This window comes from Daktulosphaira vitifoliae, unplaced genomic scaffold (assembly GCF_025091365.1).
Source record: "Daktulosphaira vitifoliae isolate Bord-2020 unplaced genomic scaffold, ASM2509136v1 Scaffold_1, whole genome shotgun sequence".
NCBI classification, from domain to species: domain Eukaryota; kingdom Metazoa; phylum Arthropoda; class Insecta; order Hemiptera; family Phylloxeridae; genus Daktulosphaira; species Daktulosphaira vitifoliae.
In genome coordinates this window covers 72,823,526-72,842,820 of record NW_026099572.1, presented here as the reverse complement: position 1 = coordinate 72,842,820, position 19,295 = coordinate 72,823,526, and the positions used below count along the sequence as shown (strand labels likewise).

General features: G+C 25.1%; 1 protein-coding gene and 1 long non-coding RNA gene across 4 annotated transcripts in view; one reads left to right on the top strand and one right to left on the bottom strand.

Annotated features, from left to right (window-relative positions):
* Window positions 1-1,129: 1,129 nt before the first annotated feature.
* On the bottom strand, window positions 1,130-2,919 carry LOC126894219 (uncharacterized). Its single transcript, XR_007701342.1, has 3 exons — window positions 2,507-2,919; window positions 2,378-2,447; window positions 1,130-1,455 (listed from the first exon to the last, which is right to left on the bottom strand). It is a non-coding gene; the product is annotated as an uncharacterized LOC126894219 (long non-coding RNA).
* Window positions 2,920-2,986: 67 nt separating this feature from the next.
* The window catches only part of LOC126894210 (synaptic vesicle 2-related protein), an 18,173-nt gene continuing 1,864 nt past the window's right edge, over window positions 2,987-19,295 (top strand). For 2 of the 3 annotated variants that reach the window (XM_050665055.1, XM_050665057.1), the window contains exons 1-12: window positions 2,987-3,396; window positions 10,732-10,916; window positions 13,543-13,614; window positions 14,203-14,327; window positions 14,579-14,642; window positions 15,023-15,148; window positions 15,214-15,425; window positions 15,800-15,999; window positions 16,653-16,764; window positions 18,422-18,506; window positions 18,563-18,652; window positions 18,718-18,857. In XM_050665055.1, the coding sequence (XP_050521012.1) occupies window positions 3,276-3,396; window positions 10,732-10,916; window positions 13,543-13,614; window positions 14,203-14,327; window positions 14,579-14,642; window positions 15,023-15,148; window positions 15,214-15,425; window positions 15,800-15,999; window positions 16,653-16,764; window positions 18,422-18,506; window positions 18,563-18,652; window positions 18,718-18,852 (1,527 nt within the window). In that variant the 5' untranslated portion in view covers window positions 2,987-3,275 and the 3' untranslated portion in view covers window positions 18,853-18,857. The remainder of the gene's footprint in view (window positions 3,397-10,731; window positions 10,917-13,542; window positions 13,615-14,202; window positions 14,328-14,578; window positions 14,643-15,022; window positions 15,149-15,213; window positions 15,426-15,799; window positions 16,000-16,652; window positions 16,765-18,421; window positions 18,507-18,562; window positions 18,653-18,717; window positions 18,858-19,295) is intronic. The other variant, XM_050665058.1, reaches the window with a different exon arrangement.

The window sequence follows — 19,295 nt, the reverse complement described above, 5'->3', positions numbered from 1 at the left end:
ACTATCTAGACCCTCTGAAAAATGTAGGGGGTTTAGATACCTCAAACACATTTACTTATGTACCCATCCCCTAAGGATATTTTTGTTGACTGTACGTTCGTAAACAGTAACTCACATTATGTAATTCAAATGAATTACATAATGAAATGAAGGAAACTTATTACAATTAACAATATCAATTTATTTACATTTGTTTTTTCTTAAAAAAATGACTTTTTAAATAATTTACTTATTATTGAATATGATATGTAATTAGCTACAAATATTTAACTTGGCTTATAAAATGCCAACCTTGTTCTATTCAAGATATTTGTTTACCTATCCCAACCATGAACCTGTTCAAGTCCTGCACTAGTTAAAGTGTAGGGTGATATTGACCTAGAACAATAGCACCTTGCGTAAGTATACTAGATGACTAAGGTGCACAGGTAGAAACCGTTACTCCAAATCAACCCTATTGTTGAACAACATTCCCTCAACATGCTAGTACATACCTTTTATGGTGTCTTCAATACTATCTAGCTTATGTATGTTGACACTTGTGTTTAGCTCTTACGTGTGATCACAAGTATCTTATTTCGTGTTATATTTGGAGCTTTCTTTTAAAATGTCTCAATACCCTATCGGTATATGATGTTTGTCCAAGTAGATATTCCTTCAAGGACAAAAGTTTTTTTTCTTATCCAAAAGAAAACTATGGATGGATAATCTAAACACTTTATCCAAAAAAAATAGTCTTGTAGTTTGGGCGGATCATTTTGAGGATAAAATGTTTTTGAACAAAATTACTAAAAATCGGCTGGTACATGATACAGTACCTACATTAATTAGTGGTCAGTATTTTTTTTCTTTTTATTTATTTGTAAAATAATTATTCAGTGTAGTTTAATTATTAGAAATTAATTAGTAATTTACTTTTAAAATTAATTTTTTCTTTGGTTGGTTTTAAATTTAAGATCTAAAATCATAATTTCAGAAAATAAACAAAATGGAAATATTTTTTTTATTTTATGTGTTTATATTATATAAAATAATTTTTAAACAATAAACTTGATTCACTGAAAATAATCCAAAGGTCCCTTTTAACAAATGACTTACATTTGTTGTATCATAACAAGAATAATAATAATTAAAAAATAAAAATTGTAAAATTTATTATATATTATATCTAAAATAATTAAAAATTTATAAAAAATATAATACTATTAACAGTTTTAGAACTACTATTCATAACAATTTTTTATTTAATTTTAGACAACATAATTTTTCAAAGATAGCAGGAAATCATAGAACATTGTTCAACATCTGGACCTTCGACTTCCCTATCAGAGAGTGCATCGGTTTATCAAAGTGGTTATGAATCTCCTGCATCATCAAGTGATTTGATCATACAAACTCCATTATACTTATCAAATAATACTCCAAGGAAACTGAAATTGAAGACAAAACTACAATCTGAAAAAAATGGAAAATTAAGGAAATGGATAAGACTGTTGCCAATTTAACTGATCAATTTTCTAGGTATGACACAGTAAAAACTTGTATAAGACTAAGTAAGAAATATTTATCACCTGCATTATTAACAATTGTTAAATCTCAAATAAACTTGAAGAACAAGAAAAAAGAAGGATATCGTTATAATAATGAAATTAAACAATTAGCTTTACATATTTATTTTTTAGGTCCGCGAGTGTACAAACTTTTGTGAAATATGTGTAGAATATGCTAAAAGTCAAAATAAATTAGATTATTCATTTTTACTGTTATTTTAAAGCTTATGAAAACTAAAAAAAATCATTATTTGGATATTTACAAATGCCTCCAGAAGATTTTTATAATTACTAGTATAAATTAGAAACCATTTTTATAGAAAGTTTTCCTATTTTGTATTTTGAAAAAGGGAGTTGGTGATAAATTGAAATTACAAATGCTAAATATTATCTATGAACATCCATGTACTAATTTTGACAATTATCTTATTAAATTTTTTATTCGTTTCAGGATTAATTCTACAATAAAATTTCTAAATAGAAAATTAGCAATTCTCCAGCATTTCTAAATTAACTGTTTTTTCATCAACGCTTGAATTTTTTTAATCTATAATTAACTAATTTTTTGTATTATTAAATTTAAAATTAAATTATTTTTCTAGGTATATGAAATGGTTTTTTTTACATTGAGGACTACGAAGTTGCAAAATTCAGTGATACTGTATTATTCTAATATTGTGTACATAATTTTTTATATGTTGTACTGTATTTTTTTTACCAATATATATTTTATTTTTTATAAATCATGAATTTATTACTAACATAAATTTTTATTCAAACATTAATTTAAATAAATAAAATTTGTTGTTCAAATTATTATACAACACCTTAATTGAACTTTTACAATTTCCTATTGAGAAAAAACTTGATTGATAAACAAATAACAGCAAGTACATCCTAAAAATTTAAAATTTAATTTAGATTGTACACCATAATGACAATTCAAGTGTACTTACCAAAAATTACAGCTTCATATTTTATAGATAAAATTAATTAAACGTTGACAAAAAATAAATGAAATAACAAACTTTACACAAGACTACAACTTTCATACAAATTAAACACAATATTCATAACGTCAGATAATATTTAAAAAGACATTTTTATTAAGACAAGCGTTATTGAAAAATAATAAGTACACGAATAATTATAATTAATTATCGTTCAAGTATTAAAATATAATTATGTTTCAAATTCTCATATCATTGATACTTTTTGTAACTGATAGAGGAATTGTACAATATTATTGTAAAATATTTGCACAATAATGTGAAATTGTACAACGGTCTTCACTACTGTGTCCGCTGCTAATCAGAGAGCTTGATTTTTTTCTATTGTTCTCGGCCGAGTGAACTATCTGTTTTCATATAATCTGTGACTAAACGCCGTATCACCTTTTTAATATCTAAGATTACCGTTATTTTTTATCTTTCGCAATCGTCATCAAAAAATTATTTCATAACTGTATATTTGTATGTAGCTATTTGAGGAGGTAATATGTATCTCAAAAAATAATTATTATAAATATATGTGAAATAATTCTTTTTGAAAATTTTAATGGGAGTTCTTACAAATTTAAGTGCTTTAGAAAATTGATAAAATTATAAAGAGTTTCTTATAAGTTTTTATAATTTAATATACAATTGTTATTAAAATGTTTTGTAATTTTAAATATATAACTTTTTGAAGTAATTAATTTAATTGAAAAACGAAGAATTTATAATTATGGATACCTCCTCGCATCGAAAATTCAGTGAAGATGATGGAAAAATTAATAGTGACATTATAACTACAAATAAGCAATCTCTTGATTTTGAAATGAATAGTGTTTCTGTTGTACCTGATGGTAATTTTTATTACTTTTTTCAAATATTAATAATTCTAGAGATGACTACCCTATTCTCTCCTAGAAATTTTCTTCCTCTTCTTCCTCCCCTTAAACCCAAATACTTGGGGTCGGCCACCCTTATGAATGAAAGAAAAATTTATACAATATAAATAATGTTTTCCTAATCCCCTCTTTTCTCCTTTTCATTTTTTCAACATAAGTTTTTAAAATGGAAATATATAGTATATATTTCCATTATATTATATATTATATAAGTTTAACCAATTTACAACCTATAAAATAATCTATTTAAAAAAAATTATTAGTCGATAACAACTTTTACACTAGTATTTAACAAGTTATGCTATTTGGATCAATTATTTGATAGAATCAGTATTTTATTTTGAAATATTTATCAGTACATGTATATTGATAGGAATGGTTTTTGATATATTTTGAAACATCGGGAATCAGACTTTTGTAATTGATATAATCTAGTAATGACAAAAATAAAGAAAATATAATATGAGAAAATACTATCTTTGTCAATTTTTACAAAGAAATGTATTATCTATGAAAATACAAACAAATAATAAATTTACATGGACAATACTAATAGGTACTAATAGGAATATTTATGGGATGGCATTAACTCTTAACATGCAGAGCCATAGCAAATCTTTGGCAATTTTGAATATATTTGCTCTTCAAAAAAATTATTTTGACACATTTTATTGAAATAATTTAAATATAATTATTGAAGTGTAAAAATAGTTCACTGTGTAAGACTTTTATAAGAGACATAATAGTTTTATTAAAAAATTAAATAAAACCTCATGCTAATATTAAATTAGGTTTTATACTTGAGGTATTGAATTATAATTATCAATATTTTCTTTTTCTTCTTCTTCCTCGCCTTAATCCCAATTACTTGGGGTCGGCCACCCTTATCTTACACTTCCACTTGACATAATCTCCCACATCATCTACGCTCACATAAGCTGTCCTCATATGAGGACTATTGTCACTGATCTTCTCATTTCACCTACATCGTGTTCTCCTTTGTCAAACTCGTACTCTAAATACTCTGTCTTTTATTTATTCTTATACCCTTTTCTTCAAGAGCTGATCTCTACATCTCTAGCCTTTCATTAATTTTCTCCTATTAACACTATATCGTCAGCAACAACTTGCTGCATGACACCTCTGCTTGTATTTCTCTAGTAATTTCATCCATCACTATAGAGAATAAGTAAGGGCTTAAAGCAGAACTTTGGTGCTCTCCTACTCATATCCGAAAACCTTCTGTTACTCTTCCTACGCTTTTTATCCTGGTTCAAGTGTCATCATACATATCTTCTGTTATATTAATGTACCTTTTCGGGACTCCTTTTTACATGTTACGCAGTGTCGTTGTGTGAGAAATAAATGATTATTAGTGTGAGTGTCCATTATTGGGAGTATTTTCGTCGTGTTATAGTCGATAACAAAACCGGTTGTGTACCTGCCATACTTTTTGATGTAATACGATTATATTGATAACTACGCACGTTTATTTTATGTAGTATAAAAACTATAGTTTAACACCAGCCTCACTGTAAATACGTATAGACGCGTTATGAATTCACACATTTTAATTGATTATAAAAATAATTAAACTATTTATTTTCGACGAGTAAGAAAAACTAAATATTTACAGAAAACAAGTTAAAACATATGAGATCCATATCGATTTTTTTGAAGTTATAAAACTATAAAAAAACTAATTTTAATTAGAAAAATGCAATTTACAAAATTATATTATTTACACACTAAAATATTATAAGCCTGTTCTTATGGGAAGTCCATAACATCAGTTACTTAGTGTTAGATCTAGTTTGATAACATATTGTGGGACTGAGAAAAACACGTTATTGTGCCAGATTTAATGAGAAATTATTAAAATATAATGCTAAATACATCAACAAGATATATTTTTTGATCCTTTGGCGTATCGTTGAACAATAACAGTCCAATAGGTACACATATGGATAGACACAAGCAAAAAACACATCATAGTAAAACTAATACCTTCTCAGTTTTCTATCGAAACTTAAAAAGTGTATGAAAATTATTTTTATATATACGTACTTCACCAAACTTTTTTTTTTTTTGATGCCACTTATATAATGTAAATATATTACCTCTATTTTTTTTTTTTTTTTGATAGCGATAGTTTTTTATGACCCCATTTTTTTAGCAACACTTATATAAGAATACAACAACAAAATTTGTTTCTTACTATGCAATGACAGCTTTGCAAATAATCAAATATTATATATACATGTATAATATCAAGTATGCATTTGTAACTATTTTTAGGCAGTCTATAATGCTCTATGGGCAATAAAATAAATGCTGCAAATAACGCACATACGTGCACGAGCATGTCAAATATAACAGCTACTGTTTAAAAACCATTAGTTTGAGCGTACAAAACAACCCGTTTTTGTTCCAACAGTACGACAAAACTACTGATGCGATAAGAATTCTGAACAAAATTTGAATTCAGTACCATGTCACTTAGGTATCGGTCAGGCCACTTTTTTGAAATTGTGATTCCTTCAACGTAAAAATTTATTTTGAAAATGTAAACTGTACTAAAGGGTTAAAAACATCCGTGGAAGTATTCTTATCCCTTATCCACAGGAAAATATTCTCTTCTAGAAATAATAAATAAAAAAATACCTTTTTTCCCATTGAAATTTTTTTCTTTTACAAAGTCTGTAATACAAAATACTAATAAAATGATGATCAATAATATTTTTAAAATTACTCAAACAACATTTTATTTTTACCCTGATCGAGGTTATAAAAAATATACATATAATAATGATGTGAAAAAATTATAACATTTAAGATACTACTCTTATTTTTTTTGTGAATCCAAATTAAAATTTTTTCATTTCTTATTTAAATTTGAATCTTAAATCATTAGCAATCCATAAATTTAATAAATAAAGTTGATTTTTTATTTTAGATTCAATGTTTTATAAAGTGTATTATTAAAAAATATTAAATTGAAAATACTTATGCTTAATAATAATTTTACACTTGTTTACATCATATTTTACAGTTTCCTAAACATATTTTTTACTGCACTACCTTATAGAAAATATTTCTTTAAATGTATTTTACTTCTAAAAAATTAAGAAAACAAGTAATTAAAATACAGATTGATATTATAACATATTCTTTATTAATTATACTGTCGATTATTACAATAGTTAGTGAATTAATAACATTTATGATTTTATTTAATACCTCAGCCTCTCCTAATAATTATTTAGTTAGTTTTTTATATATTTCAAAATTATCAATTTGGCTCTTTAATTTTACTGTGTATGGGATATAAAATCCTTTTTTTCACAAATTACATCTATCTTGTTCCATGCTTGCACGTAAAAAGGTTTTTGCCCTTTTTAGATTGGAAAAATATCTTCTCCTCAATTTGTTGCTGGAATACTCAAAAAGATATGGAGAGCAATGTCCACATTCAGATAAACATCTCTAAGACTTCTTGAATACAATACATTACATGTTTTTTGTGCAGAGCGTAAATTTTTCGTATTTGCTAGGAAATCTTTAAGTTGACAATATAAATGAATACATTTATTGCCTAACGTCTCTTCCAAATCGTTCAGATACTTACTGACTAAGTTATTGGTAAGATTTTTCAATTCGTTTGTATCTATGTTACATAAATCATCAAAAAATTGAAATTTTCGTAAAGCTTTTCATTTGCACTTTTACGTTCGACCAATTGTACACTAAGTGTATCAAGAATAGGGTAATAAACATTTGTACAAAAATTTTCTTGTCCAGAAAAAAGTGATCTTTCATTTACCGGTGACTCATCTGGATGAATTTTTCTGTTTTTTTTTTTTTTTGCGACGAGTATCATAACGATAATAATTATGAACTCCAGATAGTGATTTGGCTTTTTCTTCATATCAGAAAATTGTCTGTCTCTCATGTCTTCAAGAAATAGAGTCAGAGATCTATAACTCTGCCCAACGGATGATAAATCAGCTTGAGATTCTTGAAATTTTTTACTAGCAGCATTAAAACGATCTAGAATTACATTCCAATCAATGACTAGGATTGCTGCTTCTAAATACTGTAATTTTCGCTGCAATCCGTAGTTTCAGATCGCGTCGTCGGTTTTTCATCTCTGCTTTCGGCAATAAATTCAAGTGCATCAATTATGGTAGACCACTCTTTTTCAAACGCGTAACGTGCATCATGTTGAGCAGACCAACGAGTTTGAGAAAGACTCTTAAATCTTAAATTTGTACGGTGCACCAAGATCTTCTAACGATATGTAAATATAGTCAACTGCTTCTGTTACCGATTCAAGTACACATGATCCTACCATATTTAAAGAATGAGTGGTACAGAGAACGTAATCTGCTAAAGGATTAATTGTTTTAATTCATGTCTAAAAGCCTGCATATATACCTGACATATTGCTTGCATTATCATAAGATTGACCACGACAGTTCGTTATGTACAAACCATTATTTTCTAATGATTTTAACAAAGCATTCTTAATATCTTTAGCTTTATGGCCGATATTTGGTAGAAATTCGAGAAATTTTTCAATAATTCTACTGTCATCCCGTATATATCTTATAATCATAATACGCTGATCAAAATTTGCAATATCAGGTGTCGAATCTACAATTATACCAAAATACTTAGCAGATTGCACTTTACTGGAATTTTTTTGTAGTACTTTATTTTGAATCAACAATATAATTTCTTTATAGATTGTTTTAGACAAATACGACGTACTTCCACTACCAGGATGCGCATACAATTTTAAATGTTCAGATAAAAATGGATCAAATTTAGCTAGAAGCTCTGCTGTTCCTAAAAAATTCCCACTATGGAGATATCCTATTTCTTCTAAATTTCCCCGAAATGGCAATCCTTTTATTGCTAGTGATTTAATAATTGCAATTATTTGGTAAAAAATTATTTTCATATACATAATTTCCTAATTGAGCTGTTTTATTAGACTTTGATCGACACACCCGTGAATTAATGCTCGAGCTTTAAAATGACTAACGTTAGTTTTGTGAAAATCAGAATTTTCATGAGCTATGATGTGTGCTTTTGAGTTTTTCCAGACACAAAATCCTTCATCAGTAAAAGCATTAATTTCACTACTTCTACCAATTAATAAGCATGGATAACAATATACACACCTTTTAGTTTCCGAATAAATTAACCACTCGCGGCGTTGTATTTCTCCGTTTTTTAAAGTACGTTGAAATACATTTTTGGAACAATACTTCGTTTTAACACTATAAACATTTCTAGAATTTTTAAAATCCGTATTAGCATTTTATGGTATACCGTTTATAGTAAAGAAATCCCGTGTTTCTTCATTCAAAATCTATAAAAAGGGATCAGTATTAAATTTCTAAATATCAGTTAATTATCTTGTAATGAAAGAAATTTTAATGGCGTCTCGTTCGTATCATGTGATATAAAAGGGGGCGATTGTACTTTTTCGTTATCTTGTTCTGAAGTCTCTTCTAATTCCGGCTAGGAAAAAAGTCAATTTCAATAATTGGCATTTATTTAATTTTTATCACGACTAACGTTTTATAAAAAAACGGTAGCATAGTTTTTCAGGGGCATAGTGGGGATGGAGCATAATTATATCTGACAGTAATTAAAATCACTGTCATAAAAAACGCTTCGATGCAAATATGTATTTAGTATAAAATTTTTAGATTAAATTTGATTATTTTAAAAGCAACTTAAACTCGTATTTACTTAATTATACCCTGATTAATAGTTGTACGATTTAGAATTATAACACAATAACAACTTATTTAATCAGTAGCGCTACCATAAATTGACATCGGAAATAATTCAAACATTTTGTAGACAGGAAGTAGCCCCCAACACTATATTTATGAAATTTCATGAATAATTTAATCACTTCGTGGGGAGCTGACCATCCACATCTTATAACTGTAAAATTATATACTGATTTATGAATATTTTAAAAATTAATGTCAATTGTAATTTAAAAATTTTGTAAAAAGTCCAAACTTTCATGGAGGGGAGCCCCTTAAACAAACTGTATTAATGAAATTTTTATTGATCCATTAATATTTCAAAAAATAATACCGTAATATTGAACTTTTAATTTTAAAATGTTTAAGATATTATACGATTTTTAAAATAAAACCCTTTTTTTCTTCAACTTTGAAGTTTATTTACACTTAAAAGATAAGTTCTGAGTATACAGTTTTTTTTCAAAAAAAAAGTACATTAGAATTAATTTAAGTTATGTCCAAAAGTGTCAGGTTTTCCAACACATTTTAAAAAGTTGAAAAATTTAATTTTCAAAAAAAAAAATTGAACTTTTAAATCCTTGTTGCCACGTTAAGTTAATTTTTAAAAAACAATGCACCAAGTGAAAGGTATATATCTAGGGTATTTATAAAAAAAAATGATTTTAAAAATATTTTGAAAAATGTCGAAATTTGACGATTTTAAAAGTAATTACTTTTTCGGATAATTTCTTCTTTTACGGGAAACAAGAGGATTGTATTCAATTTTCGAGGACAACTTGTTTAACTAGATATGATTTGTAATCTTTTGACATATCGTTCATCAAAATCGCTCCAGTCAAAGTTGGTAACAGATACAAAAAAAACACATCCTAGTATAATTATACGTTCTCGGCTTCCCATCGAGCTAAAAAAAGTTATTAGAAATCATAACAAAATACTAACGACTGTTGAACATGATGGTTGTTGGTCATGTTAGAAGATTTTTAGTTGAGCTTGTTATTAAAGTATTTTTGGATTTTGTTTAAGTAAATTATCTATTTTCGTAGATTCTTCTTCTTTTCTTTTACGATATTCAGCACCTCTAAATTGTTTTCGGTAGCCACTCATATTTAATTCTTCTTTTTCTTCTTCCTCGCCTTAATCCCAACTACTTGGGGTCGGCCACCCTTATCCTAGCCACTCATATTTAATTAAAATATAAAAAAAAACTACCACAAGTTATAAAAAAAATCAATATGTAATATAATATTATCAACCAATTATTTTTTTAATGTTAAGAAACAGAATAAAATAATTCGATACTTGTACACATAAAGAATTTGTCTAGTGACTAGAACTTCCACTAGAAGTCTAGTGGAAGTTTAGGATAAGAGTGGCTGAACCCAATTAATTGGGATAAAGGCTACTTAAATAGTGTTCAATACCTTATTTTTATTTTGAATTTAATATTTCTAAAATATACTCAAATGTATGTTATTTTTTTCTGTCTTCATAGAAACATATACTGTTGCCCAAGCAGTCGATGCTTTTGGATTTGGAAAATTTCAAGTTAAACTGTCATTATTTACTGGATTATGTTGGATGGCTGATAGTATGGAGATGACTATACTTAGTATTTTGGCACCTACACTACAATATGAATGGCAAATAAGTAGATATCAACAAGCATTAGCTACAACAGTAAGTAAATTTTAATATGTATACAATGTATTTTGTTTTAAAATTTATAGTGCGTTTGCTAAATAAGGAATTAAATTGGTTGTTATGAACAATGGTAACCCATTTTTTTATTTTTTGAACACAACTATTTTGAAGGCAATTACTGTAAATAATGAATATGTATCTAAGAAAAATATTAAAAATGTGTAAATTTTGGGTAATTTCTCGAATTTTTATTCNTGAAGGCAATTACTGTAAATAATGAATATGTATCTAAGAAAAATATTAAAAATGTGTAAATTTTGGGTAATTTCTCGAATTTTATAATACAACTTTATAATACAGAAAGACTACCAAATAAAATTATAAAATATTTGATAGCAGTAAGTGTCACTCACAATTTTTTCGTAGATAAAGCCTTGTTTACTTCTTTTTTTATTGTATGTTCCATTTTAATTTATTTTATGATACTAAGGATCCAATTCTAACAAATTCTTCTTAATTTTATAAACATTTTGTGGTAATACAAAAGTTAATTAAGTGTGTCCACTTTAATTTTATCCTATATTTTAGGAATTATTTATGTATATATACAGGGTGATTTTTTTATCATAACCCACTCAATTACTTACAGAATAATAATAATTTAAACCTTTTTTTGTTTTATTATCTTTAGTTACACATTATTCTTGAATTTTTAACTATGTAATACTTTTTAAGTTCATCCCTTATGCCTTAGAAGGGGGTCAACTTTGATTTTTTAAATGGTAACACATATTTTTAATTTAATAAAATGTTTGAGTTTTTAATTTAATGGTAAATGGCATTTGAATTTTTAATATAACTTTATTAGCTTATTAGATATAAACATTTAAAGTTTCAAAATTTTGAGTTAATATACATGTATAATACACATGGGATTGTAAATACAGGTAGTTAATTGGATTTTTATGACATTGCTGTCTCAGTCACGGATTGTTTATTATCAATTATGATTATCAATAGATATACTTTCTGTATTGTCAGTTAGTGTATTTATAAACTCATAACAATGTGCCTTACTATCATTGATAATAACAATGCTGTGTACCTGCTAATATCGATGTCATAAAAAATCAATTAGCTACCTGTATTTGTAATCCCTTGTGTATTATACCTATATATTAACTCAAAAATTTGAAACTTTAAATGATTATATCTAATAAACGAATTAAGTTATATTAAAAATTCAAATGCCATTTACTATTAAATTAAAAACTCAAACATTTTATTAAATTAAAAATTTGTGTTACCATTTAAAAAAACAAAGTTGACCCCCCTCCAAGGCATAATGGATGAACTTAAAAAGTATTACATAGTTAAAAATTCAAGAATAATGTGTAACTAAAGATAATAATAAAAAAAAATGTTTAAATTATTATTATTCTGCAAGTAATTGAGTGGGTTATGATAAAAAAATCACCCTGTATATGTATTTGATGTATAGCTGTTTGAAATTTTATGAATATTTTGACTTAATGTTGAAATATATAGAAACTATATAGTTTCTGTCAGTAAATTAGAATTCTTTTAATTGTTAATATTATTTATATTTATATATTTTTGTAAATATTTCTAATGGAGTCTCATTTACTTAGACAAAAAATTATAATATGGTCAAATTAATGATAATAATAACTAATAAAAAAGAAAAAGAAATGATATGCTGTCTTATTCTTACCTACAAATCTCAGCTGATTGACATCGATACTTTGACTTAAAATGTATTAATTATCTACTAAATGGAAATATTGATTTCTCATATTAGAAAATATGTCTAAATATACCATATATTAATCTAAAAAATCATATCTTATATACACCATCACAATCAAAACTATAGCTACTATGGAGTCAATTAATCGAATATTTAAATGTTCATATTGATCATGTAATGATTGTAACATTGATTTGTTTTATAGTTTAGATAATATTAAGTTTGTTATATGTCAATGATTTAATTTCTTTATTATTTTTATTATAAATTTTTTTTTTTTTTAGTTATGAGTAATTATTGTAACTTCATTTGGTTATTGTATATATATGTACAATTAAGTTTTAAATCTATTTTACTGTACATTGCCTCCTGAGTGTAAATAAATAAATAATAATAAATAGTTTCTTTTTATAATTTTAGTATTGAAAGAAATATATCTAAAAAAAACCCTATATTTTATTTTAATTGGTAATTTTTTTACTCGATTAATTAAAAAAACCTAGTACATTCAGGACATATAGAAGTCATATTAAAAACACCCTTTTGGTTACCCTTATTTTGAGTGTATAGTATTAAAGAAGAGCATCAATCGTTCATTTTTTAGGAGAATAAAATAAAATTTTCTTTTCCATTTAAGCTAATGAAAAATTAAATTTCTTCTTTGAAAAAATATACCTTTTAATATTGTTCAAGAAACTCCATTTTCTCATTAAAAAATATTTATTATATATATATATATTAAAAAATTATTTATTTGATTATCATATATTTATAAATTATAGTACATTTATTTGATTTTTATTGTTAGAAAAAAGCTAATTAAATTTAATTTAAACAATTATTTTTAATTAAAAGATTGAAACTGTAATATATTTGTTGTTTTATTACTAGATTGTTTTTCTTGGTATGATGGTGAGCTCTCCATTTTGGGGATCATTTAGTGACAAATTTGGTCGTAAACCAGTAAGTAGAATATTATTAGAAACTTTTTCTCTGTTTTTCCATTTTTTTACATTTAAAAATTAAAGTAAAAATAGAAATAAAAATTTAGTAAAAACTCTTTATCTAGACTTAAAGATAATAAATACACATAATAAAATATGAATTTGGTAAAGTAAAGTTGATTTGTTTTTTTATTCAAAAATCTATGTACTTTTACCAACTTGCTGGTTTGTTGTGTCACAAACAGTTACAACTTGATCCAGATTAAACCAATAGTAGAAAAAATTCTCTCAAGTGAGGTTGAACTCGGACAAATACTTTACTGTTTTTATCAAATAACAAAAAATGACCAGATATATATTTTGAAGCTAAAAATTTTATATTGTTGTATATTTAAACAAATAACTTTGTTTTGACTATTTTGTGATAATAAGAATTTTTATTAAAAAATCATGTTTTCCCATGTTATTTAAATATGAATATAAAAGTTTTTAAGTCATTGTAATTGGTATGAAAATTAATAATGTAATGAAATAACATAATTTCAGTTTACCCCAAGTGTTTATGTTAAATTTTTAATCTATGAAATTTGTTTTTTTTATTTTTTAGGCTTTAACATTATGTACATTTCTTTTGTTTTATTTTGGAATCCTCAGCTCCATGTCACCTAATTATACATGGCTACTAATATTAAGAGGACTAGTTGGATTTGCAATTGGTTGCTCTCCTCAATCGTAAGTATATAGTGTATACTTTGTGCCACTCTATATAATATAATAGAGTGATGTAAAAACATCAATTTTCATATATTATGTTGTGCAACCAGTAAATTTCATTTTTTTTTTTTAACTAGACTTTTTTTATATATAGAACAAAATTAGGGGGTGTTCCAACAACATTTATAAAATTGACATTTTTTGCACCACATCAATAAAACAATATATATATACATTTTTTTTTTAATGCATTATTCATGATTTATTAGTGTTACTTTGTATGCTGAATTTCTACCTTGTAAGCAACGGGCAAAATGTGTAGTACTACTTGATGTAAGTTTGATAAAATTATTCTAGAAGTATTTTCTAAAATATTTTTAAAAAAATGTTTTGATTATTCCAAATTAAATAAATTTGTAAAATATTCAGAATCATAATATATTGCAATTGTTTAACTAATAACATTTATTTATTTTACCAAAGTTATTGTTTTTTTTTTTTTTTTAGATAAAGAAATTATTTTTATAGTTTATTATTAGCTGAAATTTATTTTAACTGAAGAGAAATCTCCAGATTATGTTAATTTTTAAGTAATTTTTTTGTCCATACACTAGTTATATTAAAAGTCTTCTAATGGTTTTTCATAGTTATATGTTCATAGTTTATTATATTTACTATTTTAAAATAATTGTTTAATTATTTAAATTTTTTAGTGTTTCTGGGCACTAGGAGCATGTTTTGAAGTGGTTTTAGCTCTTATTGTTATGCCCATACTAGGATGGCGATGGTTGTTAATTTTATCCACTGCACCATTGTTAGGATTTGCATGTATCTGTCCGGTACACAAAATAATTTTACTATTACCAAGTTTTCATAATTTTATAAATTTATATGTTAATTTTAGTGGTTACCAGAGTCAGTACGGTATTTAGTAACTAGTGGACAAACAGAAAAAGCAATAAGTACATTAAAAAAAGTGGCTCATGATAATAATAAATCTATGTTATTAGGGAAATTAGTTGTGGATGATATTGTTTTAGAAGGTAAACGTGGTTGTTTTTATGACCTATTATTACCACAGCTTAGAGTTACATCAGTATTGCTTTGGTTTATATGGTAATTAAAATATGAACTATTATTCAAAACAAATATTTAAAAAAATGAAAACTCAAATTAAATTAAACTACTTTAAATTAAAAATGTGCAATTGTTGCTTATAATTTTTTTAAATAAAACACATTGAAACAAAATTTAGCTGTTGATTTTAATTTATTTAGAGCTTTAAAGTCAAATTAGCTCTAAATAGTTATTTTTAAATAAATAAATAGCATTTTGTTTAAAAAATTCATTGAGATCATTATTAATGCATAAAAAAAATGATCATTACATTTTTAAAATTATAGATTTGTTTTAGATTTTATAGATAAATAAATTAAATGCATAGTAAAAATATTATGCATTGATTAACAAATGTAATGTTTAAATTTTAGGTTGGTTTGTGCTCTTTGTTACTACGGAATTGTATTAATGTCAACTGAACTTTTTGAAAGTGGCAATAACAATAAAATATGTACTCCCAGTATAGAAAATGAACTATTTAAAACTGTACAAACTTGTACTGCAGAGTCTCGCTACCTTTCTACAAGGGATTATATTGATTTGCTATGGACGACATTAGCTGAATTTCCAGGTGAAAATTATATACATATGTGTGTTAATATATATATTTTTTTTTTGGTGCAAAAAAAATGCTAAATGAGATACAAATCTATTTGAAGGGTATAGAGTAAAAAACATAGTAGTCTATTACTATTCATTTTTATGGAGAGAATAAATTAAACAATAAAATCAATATTTCAAAAAATTAACTACTACTGTTTTCCCCTACATCCTTTATTTCATAAAAATATAAAGTATATATATATATATGTATGTATATCAAATAAGTAATAAGTAGTATTAAATTTTATGTTTATTATGTGATTTTAAGTGCATAAACTTATACGCCTTGTTGTATATTAAAAGTATTTTAAAATACTGNAAACTTATACGCCTTGTTGTATATTAAAAGTATTTTAAAATACTGCTATTAATAGATTTTAATCTATACTGGTTTTGACTACTTAGTTAGTTAATTAACACAACACATTTACATAAAAACTCTTATAAACTAAAAAAACTTTCTCTTCATTTTAAAACTACTTGCTAAACTTATTAAATAAGTTAAATTTTTAACTAAAAAACAAATTTTGTTTTTTAGTTAAAAATTTAAATTATATTAAAACTTTTCATTTCCCTAAGTTTTACTTGTAAAATACCTTAGTAATAAATCATGTTTTCCAGGTATTTTTGCTACAATTTATATCATTGATAGATTTGGGAGAAAAATTACAATGGTAGTACAATTTATCATATTTGCAATTAGTCTGAGTTTCCTTATTCACTGTGCTAAAAAGTAAGTGTAATATCTAAAAATTAACAAACTAAAAATAGTACATAAAATAGGGATATGATATCTTTAAGGTAAAACAAAAATGATATATAAAAAAAAAATGTTGATTTATTTTAAATTAATGAATTAATATTTTTAATTGATTATGTAGTAATATTTGAAGTAAAACTTCTTTACAGAGGGTCCGATAAAAAAAAAAAAACTATTGAGCATCATTGTTGGCCGTGATATTTTGAGTGTTCGATTTAGACGGATTCTATTGTTTTATTAGATATACGGTCAAAATTCTATTGTATATATTATAACATAATTTCCCTATTTGTTTTAAAAAATTTAAATGCATAAAAAAAGATATTTTCATTTGATATCTTTGATAATATCCAATTAAATACTTACATATGTTATTTCAGTTATCATAAGATCATAATATCTTTAGTGGCAATAGAATAAAAAAAAAACCCAGCACTGGGGGGTCGCGGCACAGTGGTGACGTGGCATAGATGGATCAAGTATAAAGATATCTGACAGTGATTAAAATCACTATCAAAAAAAAACGCTTCGATGCAAATCTTTAGATAGTGTTTAATTTTAAAAAATTGGTGGATTATTCCAAAAGCTTCATAAACTGCTAGTTCATTATTAATATCCTAATTAAGATAAAGTATGTCGAATGAAAAAGGGATTATTAAAAAATATTATTTCTCATAAAAAAATTGTGTTGACCCATACATNAAAATATTATTTCTTATAAAAAAATAATGTTGATCCATACACTTTTAAATAAGTTATAGCATTATAAAGTTAAAAATGTAAAAAATAAAATCGAGAATTTTCACATAATAATAGCATTTGGTAGCCATTTTCACCGTGAAGATAAAATAAAGTCCGAAATTTTTTTTTCGCATAATAAAGTAGATTACATTAACTTTAATTTAAGATATAAATAAAAGTGTCAGACTTTCCGGAACAGTTTCAAAATTTAAGTTGAAAAGTAAATTTTTTGTGAAAAAGTTGTCATTTTAAATCCCCCCTTGTGGGCAGGTTAAGGGTTAAATTTATGAAAAAAATATACCAAATGAAAGGTAATAATATTATGCATCTATATAAAAAAGAATTATATTGATATGTTATTTTTGAAAAAGTTATGGCACTTTTAAGAAAAAAAATTGAAAAAATTTCGAAAATTAGCGATTTTTAAATTCGTAATTTTTTTGGAGGTTTCCCCCATTTACGGGAAACGAGGGAATTTTTTTCAATTTTTGAGGGTAATGTCTTCGACTAGATACAATTTGTGATCTTTTGACGTATCATTGAAAGAAATCAGTTCGGTGAGAGCTGAGAAAAAGTGGTAACAGACACAAAAAAAAAAAAAAACACATCATAGTAAAACCAATACCTTCTCAGCTTCGCATTGAAGCTAAAAATTAATAATAATAAGTTTAAAGTCATTTCAAATAAAATTTATTATTTTATTTTATTCCAATACAAACCTAATATCTATCAGTTGAATGACTGAAAAAAGTTTTACTTGTATTTGTATCATGCACTTTTAAGGGGGGGGGGTATTATTACTTTACAATTTCTTTATAGTTTTATTGTTGTATTTTTTTACAAAAATTTAATTTACTTAAGTGATAAATATTAAAACTTATGCTTTTAGCCGTGTCCTACTCACCATTTCTCTATTTTTTGCAAGAGGAATAATTGCTGGAGTTTTTCAAGCTGCTTATGTTTATACTCCAGAGGTATTGTAAGCTTTATTTTTAGACTTTTGTTATATAATTGATAAATTTTATTTTAGGTTTACCCTACACCTTTAAGATCAGTTGGACTAGGAACTTGTAGTGCAATGGCACGTTTAGGGGCTATGGTAACACCTTACATAGCTCAAGTAGAAATATTTAGAATGTTATATTTGCAATTTAGAAGAATTTTTATATGAATTCTTTATTTTAGGTTTTACTTAAATCATCCATTTCAATTTCAATAATGGTATATATTTCGGCATCAATATTAGCTGCTATAGCATGTATGTTGTTGCCAATTGAAACTAAAGGAAGAGATATGAAAGAACACATTGAAAAGGACTAATTAAGGTATTTCATTTAATCAATTGGTGCTTGATATTGTTTATTGTTAATCAAACAATATTTTACTTAAAAAGACTGCTATTTTTATATTACGATGTAAAAAATTTTGAAATATTAATCAGTTTTGGTCTAATAAAATAGATTTTAAATTTATTAAATACTAATATTTTTTAGCTATAGTAATTTTTGTTTGGGTATCTATTTAATTTTAGTTTTAATACCTTGGTTAAATTAATTGATACAAATAGTACATTATGAAATAAATTTAAAATAATTTTCTACAATACTTATTTAATAGTTATTTTTTCGTTAAATGTACAATACACAAAATATTTAGATAAAAATACGATAAGTTTGATATTAAAATAATTTAATGTTATATTTTCAATTGAAATATCAAATCAAATTCTACTTAAATATAGAATTTTTTTTTTTTTTTTTTTT